Source organism: Scardinius erythrophthalmus (assembly GCF_964197995.2).
Source record: "Scardinius erythrophthalmus genome assembly, chromosome: 12".
NCBI classification, from domain to species: domain Eukaryota; kingdom Metazoa; phylum Chordata; class Actinopteri; order Cypriniformes; family Leuciscidae; genus Scardinius; species Scardinius erythrophthalmus.
Genome location: NC_138232.1, coordinates 670,001 through 688,902, shown reverse-complemented (window position 1 = coordinate 688,902; position 18,902 = coordinate 670,001). Strand labels below are relative to the sequence as shown.

Sequence of the window (18,902 nt, the reverse complement as noted above, 5' to 3'; positions counted from 1 at the left end):
GATGACGACGACGAGGAGTCCTGCAACACACCAGCGTTATTCTCACACACCAAACCCGAGACCAACACTAAAAAACATTTTCGTAAACTGAAATAAAATGAAGAATTCATAATAAATGAAAAACTAAAACTAAACGAAACTAACAACAGCTACTGAAAAACTAACTGAAATAAAAAAATAATTTGCAAAAATAAATAATCGTTTTTGTAATTAATAAGCTGTTTACTGTGGTGGACGATCTGAGCTGTGGCGGTTTAGTGAAATATTTGTAATAATTTGGTTCTTTGTTCAATCTGAAACTATTTTATTTTTATTATTAAGATGTCTATCTAAACTAAAACTAACATAACCATTAATGGAACTAACTAAAACTAAACTGAAATTTAAAGCAAAATTGAAAACGATATTAAAATTAAAATTAAAATTAAAAATTTAACAATGCAAAACTGTAATAACCTTGCAACACACAGACAGTGGGTGTTTTTGATTTACATTGAATCCTCACTCTATGCAAGCATGCTATTAAATTAGAACCGTACGGTAATCATTATTTACTTGTTTCTATGTACATTTCTATGTATTTTTCTATGTACATTTATGCCCTAAATTAATGCATGTTTAACTAACTGTATTTTTCTATGTACATTTCTGAAATGCACTTTCTGTAAAGCTGCTTTGAAACAATATGTATTGTGAAAAGCGCTATACAAATAAATTTGAATTGAATTGAATTGAATTAATCTGACACAACTAATATTCAAAGCCTTTTAGACCCCAAACATCATCATCATCATCATAATCATCATCATTATCTATCAGTTATAAACCCCCAATTTATACAATGAAACATTAAAATTATAAAATTAGTTTCTATTTAGTTTCAGTAAGATCCAGATTTTCCCCAGTTTGAAACACCTGCACTCAAATATTATCTCATCCAGTTTACCTTGAGTGTTGTAGAAGTAAATCAGCAGCTCTTCATCAGTCAGTGAGGATGAGGAGGGTCATCAGTGTTCTGCTCAATGAGTGTGACAGTCAGTCTTATATACTGACCTGAGGAGGAGGAACACACACACACACACACACACACACACACACACACACACACACACACACACACACACACACACACCAGTTAATCATTGAATCATTTCACTGTTCGTTTGGGAAAATACCTGATCGGACCGGAGCCTAAATCGACCTTTGACCCGTTCCGACGTGATGCAACAGCTGAACATGCAACGTCACGGAGGAGGAGTGACGTCGTGTGCAGCTCGCACGCTGATTGGTCGGTGAGCTGGAGGCTCGTCCGCGCGCACACTCAGCACTTTCTGCGAGAACAAAAACACATTTTAACATTTTATGATGAATAATTCAGTCATCATGTTATAACAACCTACTTCTTTTACTTACTTACTTTAGTCATTTTAAACATTTCCTTTCTGTAAATGAGTAAAGGTTTTCTTTATCTGGAGGACATTTAAACTGCTCAATTAAAGTGAACTAGAGAGCAAAATCAGAAACTTGATTTATTTCAGTGTTACTGGAAGAGCGTTTGGTCATAACTTTGAGAGAACCTGAACAGCTAAAGTTCCAAAGCATGAAAAATAAGTGTAAGTTGCCTATATTTTATGCATAACTGGAATTGTCTCGCCATTAAACATAAGAGCATTATGCTGAAGCATGTGGAGAAAGGAGACATGGTGTGACTGTCATGAGATGAAAACAAACAAACTCAAACATGTAGAACTGGACAAGAAGAGTACGTGACAGGCTTATCTGAAGACTTGTGCTTGTTTTGGTTAAAGACCCTCTAATGCAAAGCCTCAAGTCACAAAGAGCGCAGAACACAGAAAGATAAGAACCGGATGGCTTTAACAACATCTGATAAGCTGTGATAAATACAGTCAATGAACAGCTGCATGTTATTCACCAGCTTCAGTTATCAAGCAAACGCTCATATGTTCTTGTTTATCAATATAAATGTACCATTCATATATTTTTTACTGGTCATGAAACAGGGAGTCTATAATAAAGCAAGAACAAATAATCAAATTACAAGCAAAAGCACATAAATACTATATAACAAAGATACAAATGAAATAAAAAGTGCTTTTCAGTTTTTTTAGGTATCTAACAGTAATTTTCAGGTACAGAAATGTAATAAAGTAAGCAAATGTAAAATAACATTTTTCACTGTAAATTAAACATCAGATGAAAATCATTTTTCATGCAGAGATCTGCAGTTCTGACGGCATGTGTTGCACCAGTGACTAGAGCAGATAAGCGCTGTAAAAACACTTGTGAATGAACACACATCTCTCCGATAACCTTCTGCGTTCTGCAGATCTTTGTCAAGTACAAGCTGTGATGGTCTTTGAACTCTTCATGTTCATCTGTGGATCAAGTGAATCATATAAAGCTGATCAAGCTACACCAGCGCAGACCTAATAATACTTGGCCTCTGATGACACACATAATCTATAGAATACATGTTGCAACTCAGATGTAAGCATCTGTTCTGAAATCTTGTTTACCAGCAGTTATGATGTGAAATCATTTACAGCTTGTATGGACATATGAATAGTTCACAGAAAACAGTGTTTCCAGCCGAGAGCCTCCTGAAAATGTCAAGCCACATTTATCTGAAACAGTAGATCAGTTCAAAGCAGGAAAATAACAGTGTAAAATACATCAGTTTAGTCATTCAGATCAAGTCACTTGAACTGCTGCTGCTTTTGAGAAATACTATGGTAGCCTATGTGATGATATCACATAATAATGGGCAGAAGTTTATTATAAACTATGTGACTGGATGATTACCATATTCATTTATAATCGTATTTTGGCATGTTTCATGTTTGAAAAAATGACCACAATGAGGTACTTCATTGGTTGTGATTCGAACTGATTATCGTTCTCCGACTGACAGCTCGTCTCTCTGCCGTCGAGCGCCACCTGCCGTCCGAATCACTCATGTACGCGAATGAATAGAGTAGTTTTAGTGAATATATTATTTTATTTGTTAGTATTTAAAAAACAACCTCATATTAAATTGTAAACACTAAAAGTAATATTTAATCATTGAGTGTAGCTGTTGCACGAGGCTCTAAAACATATACAAAGTGAATGTTTATTTTGTTTGTTATAATATATATATATTATAGCTTTATAACTATTTATTATAACTGTATGTACACACACACACACACACACACACACACACACACACACACACACACACACACACACACACACACACACACACACACACACAATTTTTATTCATATTTTCAAAAGATCTAAATATGTCAACAAGTAGGTTAAAGTAGGTGCAACTACAGACTCATTCCGGCGCGATCATCGTCACACAATCTTAGTTCCGCGTGACATTCGTTCCACGGCTCGAGTGCCAGAAGCGAACCGGGTCATGAGTGCCGATAATTCCCGATCCGATGTTCTTCTGCCGTTGCGGAACCTCAGTAACTCGGTGAGATGCAGCAGAGATCGAGTGAGAGGTATGACGACATCCTTACTCTTTATTTCACCACAGACAAACTGTGTTGTTGTGACGGCTAACGGCTAACTGTGTTCTGCGCGATAACAGTCCGATATAACGTTAAACAATATATTAAACTCACGCACTCACTCTCACACACACACACACACACACACACACACACACACATGTCTGGTGCACTATCTTTGTGAGGACTCTCCATAGACGTAATGGTTTTTATTCTGTACAAACTGTATATTCTATCCCCTTACACTAACCCTATCCCTAAACCTACCCATCACAGGAAACATTCTGCATTTTTACATTTTCAAAAAAACTCATTCTGTATGATTTATAAGCTTTTGTACCCATGGGGACCTCAGTTTAGGTCCCCACGGTGACACGAGTCCCCATGAGTCTGTGTGCATTCAGGTTTAAGTCCCCACCGGTGTAGAAAAACATGTCCTCACTCACTCACTCACTCACTCACTCTCTCTCTCTCTCTCTCACACACACACACACACACACACACACACACACACACACACACACAGATACACTCTGACTGACTGACTGACTGACTGACTATAATGTGTGAAGCTCATAGTGTTTATTACAGTTTTTCTCGATTGTTTACACACATTTTCTGAAAGCATGCCTCATATTCTCAGAACTCTACACACAAATCAAAAAACACACACACAATGGGCAAAACCCCTCAATTCTCCTGCAAAATGAAACTTTACATTCAAAACAATGTTATTTCTTCTCAAATAGTATTTTGTTTTCAAATGACACACACAAACCATCATATGAATAGACATTTATAAGAACCAGTTGAACACTGATGTGCTCAGTGTAAAACACTATGATGAGTGTAAAACACTTCTTCTCCATTCATCATAATGACTTAGGCCTTTTTTTTGTTCAGTGTTACACTTACTACAGACAGTACATACATAAGTGTGTTGTAAAATATCTGAGAATATAGTTTTTATACTCAGAACACACAAATACACGGTAACAAATATATTTAATTTTTCCCACAAAACAATGCACACAGTGTACATCCCAACCAACACAAAGCTGCACATACAGTGGTCTACATACAAAACAACAGAAGAATTGACTGTATACAGTTACAGTAAAAAAAAAAAAAAAATCCATTGTTGGCATCCATTGCTCATTGAAGAGCTGACCTGTTGAAGAGCTGACCTGTTGAAGAGCTCACCTGTTGAAGAGCTGACCTGTTGAAGAGCTCACCTGTTGAAGAGCTCACCTGTTGAAGAGCTGACCTGTTGAAGAGCTGACCTGTTGAAGAGCTCACCTGTTGAAGAGCTGACCTGTTGAAGAGCTCACCTGTTGAAGAGCTGACCTGTTGAAGAGATCACCTGTTGAAGAGATCACCTGTTGAAGAGCTCACCTGTTGAAGAGATCACCTGTTGAAGAGATCACCTGTTGAAGAGCTCACCTGTTGAAGAGATCACCTGTTGAAGAGCTCACCTGTTGAAGAGCTCACCTGTTGAAGAGCTGACCTGTTGAAGAGCTCACCTGTTGAAGAGCTGACCTGTTGAAGAGCTCACCTGTTGAAGAGCTCACCTGTTGAAGAGCTCACCTGTTGAAGAGCTGACCTGTTGAAGAGCTCACCTGTTGAAGAGCTGACCTGTTGAAGAGCTCACCTGTTGAAGAGCTGACCTGTTGAAGAGCTCACCTGTTGAAGAGCTGACCTGTTGAAGAGCTCACCTGTTGAAGAGCACACCTGTTGAAGAGCTGACCTGTTGAAGAGCTGACCTGTTGAAGAGCTCACCTGTTGAAGAGCTGACCTGTTGAAGAGCTGACCTGTTGAAGAGCTGACCTGTTGAAGAGCTCACCTGTTGAAGAGCTCACCTGTTGAAGAGCTGACCTGTTGAAGAGCTGACCTGTTGAAGAGCTGACCTGTTGAAGAGCTCACCTGTTGAAGAGCTGACCTGTTGAAGAGCTCACCTGTTGAAGAGCTGACCTGTTGAAGAGTTCACCTGTTGAAGAGCTGACCTGTTGAAGAGCTGACCTGTTGAAGAGCTCACCTGTTGAAGAGCTGACCTGTTGAAGAGCTCACCTGTTGAAGAGCTGACCTGTTGAAGAGTTCACCTGTTGAAGAGCTGACCTGTTGAAGAGCTCACCTGTTGAAGAGCTGACCTGTTGAAGAGCTCACCTGTTGAAGAGCTCACCTGTTGAAGAGCTCACCTGTTGAAGAGCTCACCTGTTGAAGAGCTCACCTGTTGAAGAGCTCACCTGTGGACCTTTTATGCTAAAGCTCTGACTGCTAATTGTAAAACTGTGTGTCGGGTGTTTGCCCATGTGATGTCAGTCTGAATGGCAGTGTGTTCCTTGTGAAAACAAGAGATTTTCTGCATGAAAATTGTGCCAAAAGCAGAGAATTGTGTGTAGTGTTTTGAAAAAAGTGTGTTTTAGAACTGCAATCTGAGTGTAAAGCAGGAATTGTGCTTGTAGTTTAGCAGAACTGGTTCAGGAGGTTGGTGAATGAGTTACATGTTGTCGTCATTGTGTCTCAAGTACCAGAAAATGTGTGTAAACAATCGAGAAAAACTGTAACACTCTTTATGTTTTCAGATGGAGAGTCGAATGAATCCAGCGGGACGTTCAGCTTGTCAAACTTCTGGGAGATTCTGAGTTCAGTGTTTGTGACGATCTTAATGTGAATATGAATGTGATTATGAATATTATTTATCTGCGCAGTGACTTCACTCCTGTTCTTCTCATTTCACAGATGATGCTGTAAAAGCAACGTCTCAAGAAGCAACAAAACTCAGTTTAATCTTCTCGAAGCCACCGACAGAGGAGGTGCGTACTACTGACCTTTGACCCTCTTCAGAGCATCAGACTGACCTTTGACTCTCTTCAGAGCATCAGACTGACCTTTGACTCTCTTCAGAGCATCAGACTGACCTTTGACCCTCTTCAGAGCATCAGACTGACCTTTGACCCTCTTCAGAGCATCAGACTGACCTTTGACTCTCTTCAGAGCATCAGACTGACCTTTGACCTTCTTCAGAGCATCAGACTGACCTTTGACCCTCTTCAGAGCATCAGACTGACCTTTGACTCTTTTCAGAGCATCAGACTGACCTTTGACCCTCTTCAGAGCATCAGACTGACCTTTGACTCTTTTCAGAGCATCAGACTGACCTTTGACTCTCTTCAGAGCATCAGACTGACCTTTGACTCTTTTCAGAGCATCAGACTGACCTTTGACTCTCTTCAGAGCATCAGACTGACCTTTGACCCTCTTTGGAACATCAGACTGACCTTTGACCCTCTTCGGAACATCAGACTGACCTCTTCAGAGCATCAGACTGACTTTTGACTCTCTTCAGAGCATCAGACTGACCTTTTCAGAGCATCAGACTGACCTTTGACCCTCTTCAGAGGATCAGACTGACCTTTGACCCTCTTCAGAGCATCAGACTGACCTTTGACTCTCTTCAGAGCATCAAACTGACCTTTTCAGAGCATCAGACTGACCTTTGACCCTCTTCGGAACATCAGACTGACCTCTTCAGAGCATCATATTGACCTTTGACCCTCTTCAGAGCATCAGACTGACTTTTGACTCTCTTCAGAGCATCAGACTGACCTTTGACTCTCTTCAGAGCATCAGACTGACCTTTGACTCTCTTCAGAGCATCAGACTGACCTTTGACTCTCTTCAGAGCATCAGACTGACCTTTGACCCTCTTTGGAACATCAGACTGACCTTTGACCCTCTTCGGAACATCAGACTGACCTCTTCAGAGCATCATATTGACCTTTGACCCTCTTCAGAGCATCAGACTGACTTTTGACTCTCTTCAGAGCATCAGACTGACCTTTGACTCTCTTCAGAGCATCAGACTGACCTTTGACCCTCTTTGGAACATCAGACTGACCTTTGACCCTCTTCGGAACATCAGACTGACCTCTTCAGAGCATCATATTGACCTTTGACCCTCTTCAGAGCATCAGACTGACTTTTTCAGAGCATCAGACTGACCTTTGACTCTCTTCAGAGCATCAGACTGACCTTTGACCCTCTTTGGAACATCAGACTGACCTTTGACCCTCTTCGTAACATCAGACTGACCTTTGACCCTCTTCGGAACATCAGACTGACCTCTTCAGAGCATCATATTGACCTTTGACCCTCTTCAGAGCATCAGACTGACTTTTGACTCTCTTCAGAGCATCAGACTGACCTTTGATTCTTTTCAGAGCATCAGACTGACCTTTGACCCTCTTCGGAACATCAGACTGACCTCTTCAGAGCATCATATTGACCTTTGACCCTCTTCAGAGCATCAGACTGACTTTTGACTCTCTTCAGAGCATCAGACTGACCTTTGACTCTTTTCAGAGCATCAGACTGACCTTTGACCCTCTTCGGAACATCAGACTGACCTCTTCAGAGCATCGTATTGACCTTTGACCCTCTTCAGAGCATCAGACTGACTTTTGACTCTCTTCAGAGCATCAGACTGACCTTTTCAGAGCATCAGACTGACCTTTGATTCTTTTCAGAGCATCAGACTGACCTTTGACCCTCTTCGGAACATCAGACTGACCTCTTCAGAGCATCATATTGACCTTTGACCCTCTTCAGAGCATCAGACTGACTTTTGACTCTCTTCAGAGCATCAGACTGACCTTTGACTCTTTTCAGAGCATCAGACTGACCTTTGACCCTCTTCGGAGCATCAGACTGACCTTTGACTCTTTTCAGAGCATCAGACTGACCTTTGACCCTCTTCGGAACATCTGACTGACCTCTTCAGAGCATCAGACTGACCTTTGACCCTCTTCAGAGCATCAGATTAATGCTGTCTGTCATCCAGGGCTGTTGTATTTGACCTTTTGTCGCCTGTAATAGTGTTGCTCTGTTTCTCACTCCAGGACTGTGCAAAAATAGCTGAATGTGTCCAGAAGAGTGTGTTGACCTTGTCCACCGTTTACTTCTGGTTACCAAAAACCCAGGGTAACTATACCACTAACACCACTAACACCACAGCATTATAACGTGTAATGAGCTCAGCAGTGAAAGGTTAGATCTGCACCTGACTTGCTTATGCAGAGTCAGGGCTGAAAACCTACCATGCTCTTTAGGTATGTGTTCTAGGAATGTTTTAGTTTTCTCCATGTCTCTTCTCCACGTCTGACGTGTTCTTGTGTTATGAAGCTTTGTAAAGCACGTTGGTCAGCTTCGGCTGTATAAATTGTGCTATATAAAAAAACTTTGACTTGACTTGAAAGTCCTTTATGTCAGGACCACTATCATCAAATACGATTGACAGTTAGCATTAGTGTTGCACGGTGTACCGATACTTCAAAAGTATCGCGATACTCGGAAATTAAAAACGTCACGATACCTAAATTTATCAGTATCGATACTTAAAAAAAAAAAAAAAAAAAAAAACGCCTCCCTATGGACGTCTGTGTTTTTTTCCTGATGCACGCAGCAAAGAACCTGCTGCTGTCAGTGTCATGTGACAAAACACTACAGCGAGATGACTGCATGTGCGAGCACAAGTGGTCCACGTCTCCACGACTCGTTGAAAAAGATGATGCGAGGAGTGACATATGGAAGTATGTTGCCTACCTTGCTCTGTTGCACGGTGCACTGATACTTCAAAAGTAAATCGGAAATTAAAAACGTCACGATTCCTTAATTTATTAGTATCCATACTTCTAAGAATGACCGCGTTCCAGATTTGTAAGGCCGGCGACACACTGGCTGCGTGTCGTGCCCGTTTTTATTTCGGCTCCCATGTTAACTGCCTGCGTGACGTACGTGTCTGGGCGCAGCTCGAGACGCGCGGAAAACGCGTGCCTGCTAGAATAGAACCGACGCCTATTTTTCACGCGTCACGCAAGCATGTTGGAAGCGTTAATTCCCAGGCAAAATAGAATAGGAAAATATGTTTCTATGTCATTTTGACACGAATACATATTAATAAATGACATTTTGATGGTTGAAAGTTTTGACAATACAATATAAATGTAATTAAAAAAAATATGATCGATTTTCAAATATTGCACCTCTCAATACAGAACGAATTATTCTGTAGCCTATTTTGCCGTCAACACTGCCGACGTTGTCTTTGCTGCTATATTCCACAACTCTCTCCCCACATGTCAAATATATCACCAATGAGGCTTATCATATGTTACCAATATTAAACATTGTTTAATATAATCGCTGTTCATATTTTTATTCAAAGTTCAGAATCAAGATAAAGCTCTTATGTTTCTTATGATAAATGAGATAATGCTGCTAAATTTATAAAAAAAAATTACCTTGAATGTCATTGCTCTAATTTATTTTTTATATTTTTATATTTCATATTTTGTTCAAATGTTTAATATATCTGCTGTTCATATGTTCATCTATTAGTGTGTTATATGATTAGAATGTTGTCCCGGTTTTAAAATAAAGCACAGCAATGATATTTGAGAGTGTTTCTCCCTTTTCAGGAAAAGTATCGAAAAAGTATCGAAATCGCAATACTTGACTTGGTATCGGTATCGAAACAATAATTTTGGTATCGTGACAACACTAGTTAGCATACAGTTTGGATTAGCGGTATGGTTCAGTTCTGGGCAGCCTAGCGGCAATAACCCTCCTCAGGGTGAACAGAACAGAGCCAACATGAATGTATTCCAGATATCATTAATTCAAGATTTTAAAGCACTACATAATTTGAGAGTTTATTCAGATTCGAGGGGAACAGAGTGCCAGATCCTGACTGGGACAGGAGGAGCTGTGGAGGGAGGAGGGTGATCCGCTCCTGAGAGACGCTGCCGATAATACTGACGAGATTATAGATGTTTACAGTGATAGAGTCGTATTCCTGTAGAGACGTGTATCAGCTGAGAGTCACTGATGCGAGCTTGACTAGCGTGACCTGCCAGAACTGACGCTACGCCTGATGCTTGCTTTAGGAGTGACGCTGAGAAAGGCGGTGCGAGACGCGACGGTGGAGGTGCTGGACGAACTCCTTCAGCTGATGGAGGTCATTCTCTCCTCTCCTGTGCACAGGTGACCCTACCTGACCACACCTGACCACACCTGATCACACCTGACCTCACCTGATCACACCTGACCACACCTGACCTCACCTGACCACACCTGACCTCACCTGACCACACCTGACCCTACCTGACCTCACCTGACCCTACCTGACCTCACCTGACCACACCTGACCTCACCTGATCACACCTGACCCTACCTGACCTCACCTGATCACACCTGACCTCACCTGATCACACCTGACTCTACCTGACCACACCTGATCACACCTGACCTCACCTGATCACACCTGACCCTACCTGACCTCACCTGATCACACCTGACCTCACCTGTTCACACCTGACCTCACCTGATCACACCTGACCTCACCTGTTCACACCTGACCTCACCTGATCACACCTGACCTCACCTGTTCACACCTGACCTCACCTGTTCACACCTGACCTCACCTGACCACACCTGACCTCACCTGTTCACACCTGACCTCACCTGATCACACCTGACCACACCTGACCTCACCTGACCACACCTGATCACACCTGATCACACCTGACCTCACCTGTTCACACCTGACCTCACCTGATCACACCTGACCACACCTGACCTCACCTGTTCACACCTGACCTCACCTGATCACACCTGACCACACCTGACCTCACCTGATCACACCTGACCACACCTGACCTCACCTGACCTCACCTGATCACACCTGACCTCACCTGATCACACCTGACCACACCTGACCTCACCTGACCTCACCTGACCACACCTGACCCTACCTGACCCTACCTGACCTCACCTGACCCTACCTGACCTCACCTGATCACACCTGACCCTACCTGACCTCACCTGATCACACCTGACCTCACCTGATCACACCTGACTCTACCTGACCTCACCTGATCACACCTGACCTCACCTGATCACACCTGACCCTACCTGACCTCACCTGATCACACCTGACCTCACCTGATCACACCTGACCTCACCTGTTCACACCTGACCTCACCTGATCACACCTGACCTCACCTGTTCACACCTGACCTCACCTGTTCACACCTGACCTCACCTGATCACACCTGACCACACCTGACTCACCTGTTCACACCTGACCTCACCTGTTCACACCTGACCTCACCTGATCACACCTGACCACACCTGACTCACCTGATCACACCTGACCTCACCTGTTCACACCTGACCTCACCTGATCACACCTGACCTCACCTGATCACACCTGACCTCACCTGACCACACCTGATCACACCTGATCACACCTGACCTCACCTGTTCACACCTGACCTCACCTGATCACACCTGACCACACCTGACCTCACCTGATCACACCTGACCTCACCTGTTCACACCTGACCACACCTGACCTCACCTGATCACACCTGACCTCACCTGTTCACACCTGACCTCACCTGATCACACCTGACCTCACCTGATCACACCTGATCACACCTGACCTCACCTGATCACACCTGACCTCACCTGATCACACCTGATCACACCTGACCTCACCTGATCACACCTGATCACACCTGACCTCACCTGATCACACCTGATCACACCTGACCTCACCTGATCACACCTGACCTCACCTGATCACACCTGATCACACCTGACCTCACCTGATCACACCTGACCTCACCTGATCACACCTGATCACACCTGACCTCACCTGATCACACCTGACCTCACCTGATCACACCTGATCACACCTGACCTCACCTGATCACACCTGACCTCACCTGATCACACCTGATCACACCTGACCTCACCTGATCACACCTGATCACACCTGACCTCACCTGATCACACCTGACCTCACCTGATCACACCTGACCTCACCTGATCACACCTGATCACACCTGACCTCACCTGATCACACCTGATCACACCTGACCTCACCTGATCACACCTGACCTCACCTGATCACACCTGATCACACCTGACCTCACCTGATCACACCTGATCACACCTGACCTCACCTGATCACACCTGACCACACCTGACCTCACCTGATCACACCTGACCTCACCTGTTCACACCTGACCTCACCTGTTCACACCTGACCTCACCTGATCACACCTGACCTCACCTGATCACACCTGATCACACCTGACCTCACCTGACCTCACCTGACCTCACCTGATCACACCTGACCACACCTGACCTCACCTGATCACACCTGATCACACCTGACCTCACCTGACCTCACCTGACCACACCTGACCTCACCTGATCACACCTGACCACACCTGACCTCACCTGATCACACCTGACCTCACCTGACCACACCTGACCTCACCTGATCACACCTGACCACACCTGACCTCACCTGATCACACCTGACCTCACCTGTTCACACCTGACCTCACCTGATCACACCTGACCACACCTGACCTCACCTGATCACACCTGACCACACCTGACCTCACCTGACCTCACCTGATCACACCTGACCCTAGGGCTGGGCGATATATCGCATGACATTGTTATGCGCATCTCGTCAGTAAAGCCGGTTCCTTGATTAGTAGTAAATCGCCATCGCCGGCCTTCAGATGGAGCATTCACTACACAGAGCCGCAGTTCACTGACAAGCTGAGCCATATCGCATTAATTAGCACGGACATATCACCTGCGATATTTAATGCGATATGGCTCAGCTTGTCAGTGAACTACGGCTCTGTGTTGGTTCGCCCAGCCCTACCTGACCCTAACTCACCTGTTCACACCTGACCTCACCTGACCACACCTGACCTCACCTGACCTCACCTGACCACACCTGACCTCACCCAACTCATGTTTCTGCCCTATAGTGCCGTATATCCCAGTGAAATGCTTCTGGAACAAGAACAAATGTGGGCGGGGCTTGATTGTGTCTGTTGGGAATTGATTGGATAGAGACAGAGCGCATTTAGGCCACGAATCATGTTGGTTCTGTCTTTAAACGCTCGTTTTTTGGGGTCGACAGTTTATAAACACTTATTTCTGTTTTTTTTAGCTTGTTTGCTGTACACTTTGTCACATAACAGCTTTTAAACATTGTTTTGTTTTTTGTTATAAGTCATAAATGGCGAGGAGGCAGCTTCACACAATACAAACTCAATGGAGATGGTTGGATTGTTTCCCCCCCCGATGGGCGTGGCTTTCAGATTATGGGTGTCGCTCTGTCTCTATGATTGGATGGTTGAATGGTTGTGGTTTGCTATTGGCTGATCTCATGTGAGTGACAGGTTGCCCCGCCCACATCATCAGAGAAGAGAAGAGATACTGCAAGAGGAACTTATTCTGATTCAGGATTAACACACTAATGATCATGATGTGTGTGTGTGTGTGTGTGTGTGTGTGTTGTCCTCAGTCTCTCGCAGGAGCAGCTGATGTCGACTGGAGGAGTTTGGGCCGCGTGTGACAAGTTTAATCAGCTGCCAAAAGGTCAGAGGTCAACCTGGAGTTCAGGCGCGTTCATAACCAGAAGGAGAACTGTATTAGTGTCCACGAGATCGTTCTGTTTATTCTCAGATTTGTTGTCTGTCGCTTTAAATGCTCGAGCTCTTTAAAGCAGGATGAATTCTGATTGGCTGATAATGTTTTTATCGTTCATCAACTGGAGAAAAAAATACGATATCATTCCTCTGCGTAGTTATTGTTATAGTTGTGGTGTGATTCAGTTCTTCTTTATTGCTGAACCCACAGATTTTGTCACTTTTGATATTTAATGCACATGCGAATCAGTGGATTTAAAGTAGCCGTTAGACTCTCCTATCCCGTAGCTCAAACAGAAGATCACGGCGCTCGCAACACCAAGGTCAAGGTTCGAGTCCCAGGAAATGCATGATCTGATAGAACGCTTTGGATAGAAGCATCTGCCAAATCCTTAAAAAATGCAATGTAAATAATATGAAACTTATGTTTTATTACAAATTCCTCCATGACTGCAAATATACATTGATCGCTCATTTATATAAAACCAGAACTGATTTGATTTTACTTCATAATTGAATAATCTGCCTCTTTTGGAGAAACTGAACATGATTTTGAGAGTTTTCTCAAACGCCAACGCAACATGATCTCATATTCAGTCTGGAGTAATGATGTTTTAATGTTTCTGAAAGAGTCTCTTCTGCTCACCGAGACTGTGTTTGTGTGATGAAAAATACTGTAAAAACTTTCCTGTGATCAAAGCTGAATGTTCAGCATCATTACTCCAGTCTTCAGTGTCACATGATCCTTCAGACTGATTGTGTGTGTGTGTGTGTGTGTGTGTGTGTTCCTCAGATAACCGCAGTGCAGTGTTGTCCGTCTTGACTTCATCTGCTGGTTTGGTGAAAGATGCCCTGGAGGAGATGGAGCAGGTCAGAGAACATCTACAACCGTCTTATTGCCAATACATCAAGATTGTTTTCAGTTGTAATACAGTAAAGTGTGCGAGAGAGAGAGAGAGAGAGAGAGAGTGTGTGTGTGTGTGTGTGTAATATTGTGCATCAGTATTAATAAGCGATTGCTGGTGTTGTTCTGCGTGTCTGAACTGCTGTTCTTCAGGCTCTGGCTGAGACTCAAGACCCGTTTGCTGACGTCTTGCCTGATGATGATGAAGAGGATGATGAAGGAATGGGAGGCCGTGGGAACCAGGACACGTACTGGTCCCCGTCGGACCGGCTGCTGGTGTGTCAGTGTCGGGGTTTGATGAAGGCGTCCGGAGCGAGTCTGCGTAAGCTCTCCTCTGCGGTGCGACACACCGGCGCTGTGGAGACCGAGGAGAACATCACACAGCTCGACGACCTCGCGGACGCCGCTAAAGACATCAGTCCGAGGTGTTTCTAGCAAAATATCAATCAGAATATTAAAGTCCCCCTGTAGTCAATCAGTTTATCCCTTAAAACTCATCTTTAATCACCAAAATGACATATTTAAACTTTTTTCCTTTAAAAAAAGTTCTTTAGGCCTCAATATCTTGAATGTAACTCGACACCCTCGCCTCATTTAGTATGTGCGGTTCTATGAATATGCAAATGAGCCCCGCCTCCACTCACTCCCTCAGCTCAGAGATCCGCTGGTTGACGATCACACGCTGATCTGATTGGTTACAAGGTAGTTTGTGACGTCAGAAACACCAGCGATGCTGGATTTCACCACAGGGGGACTTTAATATTTAAGGCTTGAAGTTTGTCTTCATGCTGCAGTTTATTCTGTAAGATATAAATAAGCGAACACAGTTTGTGACATTTAAGGACTTGATTTGATTGAATGAAGTTGAAATGTTTTGAATGCTTCTAATCATTTAAATGTTTGTTAAAGTTAGATTTTTTTGTAATGCAGAAATAATTTTATTCTTCAAGGGTTAAATTGATCAAAAGTGACAGTAAAGACATTTATAATGTTACAAAAGATTCTATTTCAAATAAATGCTGTTCTTTTGAACTTTATATTCATCAAAGAATCCTGAAGAATAAAATGTATCAGTTTCCACAAAAATATGAAGCTGTTTTCAACACTGATAATAATCATAAATGTTTCTTGAGCATCAAATCCTCATATTAGAGTGATTTCTGAAGGATCATGTGACACTGAAGACTGGAGTAATGATGCTGAACATTCAGCTTTGATCACAGGAATAAATTACACTTTACTGTATATTCACATAGAAAACAGATGATTTACATTAGAATAATATTTCACTGTATTGTTTTAAACATAAGAGACTTTAACAGATGACATCACTCTACCGTTTGAGTTTAGTGGTCTTACATGATGTTTAACACTGATAATTAAGTCTCACAAGTGTGTGTTTAGCCCTCCAGCGGTGTGTGTGGTGTGTGTGGTTCTAATCGCGCACCCGCCCTGACAAACCCTCTCCACACACGTTAATCCTGATGATACAGTGTGACAACCGTGATAATGACCTCTTGCTGTGTGTGTTTTCAGCGTTGACGACCTCGCCCTCAGTCTCTACCCCCCCGTGGACCGCCCGGCTGTCAATCATAACGTGAGTCTCAACAGATCGTATAACTTCATCACGCACATGAGACGTGTTCAGACTCCCAGATTCATTTCCCAGTTTCATCATATTCATCATATTCATCATATTGTTTCGGCTCAATACTGATGCGTCTCCAGGACACAGGTGTGCCGGCTCATTAGTCATGAGTGACAGGTGCGTCCTCGTGTACACCAGCAGTCAAAAGTTCTGGAATCGGTAAGATTTGTAATGTTTTTAAAAGAAGTCTCTTCTGCTCACCAAGGCTGCGTTTATTTGATTAAAAATACCAAAAAAATAAGTAATATTGTGAAATATTATTATAATGTAAATCATCTGTTCTCTATGTGAATATACAGTAAAGTGTAATATATTCCTGTGATCAAAGCTGAATGTTCAGCATCATTACTCCAGTCTTCAGTGTCACATGATCCTTCAGAAATCACTCTAATATGAGGATTTGATGATCAAATTATTATTATTTTTTTTTTTAAATCAGGATTCTTTGATAAATAAGAAAAGTTTGAAAGTTCTAAAGAACAGCATTTATCTGAAATATAATCTTTTATAACATTAAACACCGTTCAAAAGTTTGGGGTCAGTAAGAATTTTATTTTATTTTTTGGGGAAAGAAATAAAAGAAATCGATACTTTTATTCATCAAGGATTAATTAAATTGATCAAAAGTTACAGTAAAGACATTTACAATGTTACAAAAGATTATATTTCAAATAAAAACTGTTCTTTTGAACTTTCTATTCATCAGCTTTGATCACAGGAATAAATTACATTTTAAAATAGAAAAAAGTTATTTTAAATTGTCATAATATTTAACAATAATCCAATAAATGCAGCCTTGGTGAGCAGAAGAGACTCTTTTAAAAACTCTTTGGAGTCTTTTAAATTACACATCTTACGGATCCAAAACTTTTGAACGGCAGTGTACACGTTCAACAGAGGATCCAGTTCAGAGTCACAGGCTTCTGTGTGTGTGTGTGTGTGTGTGTGTGTGTGTGTGTGTGTGTGTGTGTGTGTGTTGGGCTGTAGATTCCAGCACTAATGAAGCATGTGATTGTTGTAGGTGTGTAAACTGGCGTGTGTGCTGAAGAAAGTGCTGGAGATCACGAGGTAAGACTCAATAACCGCTACTCTTCCTGAACACACAGCTGACCTCACTGTAATGATCACTGGGTTCGTACGAGTGCTTGAAGTGCTTGAGTTTGACTTTTGGAAATGTAAGTCCTGGAAAACCCTTGAAAACAGCCATATTTATGAAGAGTCCTTGAATTATTGGAAGACAAAAGGTCATATTAGAAAATAGTGTTTAATTTGATTGATAAAACAATCTTTTCACACCCGTCTGATATTGATATAGAGCCATTTCACATGACTATGAGTGTGATATTGCTCATATAATTATTCAAGTATATGATACAGCTTTCATTCTTCAGGCCAATATTCAATAAATATATTCAATAAAAATCATTTTGAATAAGGAAAGCGTTATCTTTGTCATTGCGTGTGCTGCACTTTATTTGTACCGTTTTGTTTTATTAGGTTTTTATAATCTATTTATCTTTTTTAGAATTTGAAAGATAATTAAGATATTGTCTGATAAGTGAGATCTCTCCTTGAAAACCAAGAAAGTAGTGTTAGAAAAGTCCTTTTTAAGTTTCGTCTGACTGTTCGTCTGACTCTTACCCTGTTACTGTGATCACTTGTCCCGCACTGCTCCAACACGCAGACACACGTTTGTTTCCCCTCGATCCGTCATCGCTCCCTCATCAGTCACGCTTGTCCTCCGGCAGGTCCAGTCACGTCTGTGCCGAGGCCGATGTGTGCTGGGTGCAGTTCCTGAGCGGAGCGGTGGAGCACAACCTGGAGAAGATCCAGTCCCTGCTGAGCCACTGCGGGTCGTAGCAGAACCTCTACACACACACACACACACACACACACACACACACACACACACACACACACACACACACACACACACACACACACACACACACACACACACACACACACACACACACACACACACACACACACACACACACACACACACACACACACACACACACACACAGAACCTCCACACACACACGGAACCTCCACACACACACGGAACCTCCACACAACCTCCACACACACACACACACACACACACACAGAACCTCCACACACACAGAACCTACACACACACACACACACACACACACACACACACACACACACACACACACACACACACACACACACACACACACACACACACACACACACACACAGAACCTCCACACACACACAGAACCACCACACACACACACACACACACACACACACACACACACACA

At 42.7% G+C, this 18,902-nt stretch overlaps 1 protein-coding gene across 1 annotated transcript; it reads left to right on the top strand.

Moving 5' to 3' along the window:
• The first annotated feature begins 3,383 nt into the window (after positions 1 to 3,383).
• Positions 3,384 to 18,766, top strand: ccndbp1 (cyclin D-type binding-protein 1). The gene is made up of 11 exons (XM_081381675.1): positions 3,384 to 3,518; positions 6,110 to 6,169; positions 6,267 to 6,340; positions 8,426 to 8,507; positions 10,472 to 10,568; positions 13,930 to 14,003; positions 14,847 to 14,923; positions 15,111 to 15,382; positions 16,494 to 16,554; positions 17,627 to 17,673; positions 18,354 to 18,766. The coding sequence occupies exons 1-11, from the start codon at positions 3,431 to 3,433 to the stop codon at positions 18,463 to 18,465; spliced, it is 1,044 nt and encodes a 347-aa protein (XP_081237801.1). The 5' UTR covers positions 3,384 to 3,430; the 3' UTR covers positions 18,466 to 18,766.
• The last annotated feature ends 136 nt before the right edge of the window (positions 18,767 to 18,902 follow it).

Excerpts from the sequence above, each read along its gene's own strand:
- ccndbp1 (XM_081381675.1), top strand. The coding sequence starts at position 3,431 with ATGAGTGCCGATAATTCCCGATCCGATGTTCTTCTGCCGTTGCGGAAC. Across the intron at positions 14,004-14,846 it reads GTTTAATCAGCTGCCAAAAG|ATAACCGCAGTGCAGTGTTG; the intron begins GTCAGAGGTCAA and ends TGTGTTCCTCAG. Across the intron at positions 15,383-16,493 it reads GCTAAAGACATCAGTCCGAG|CGTTGACGACCTCGCCCTCA; the intron begins GTGTTTCTAGCA and ends GTGTGTTTTCAG.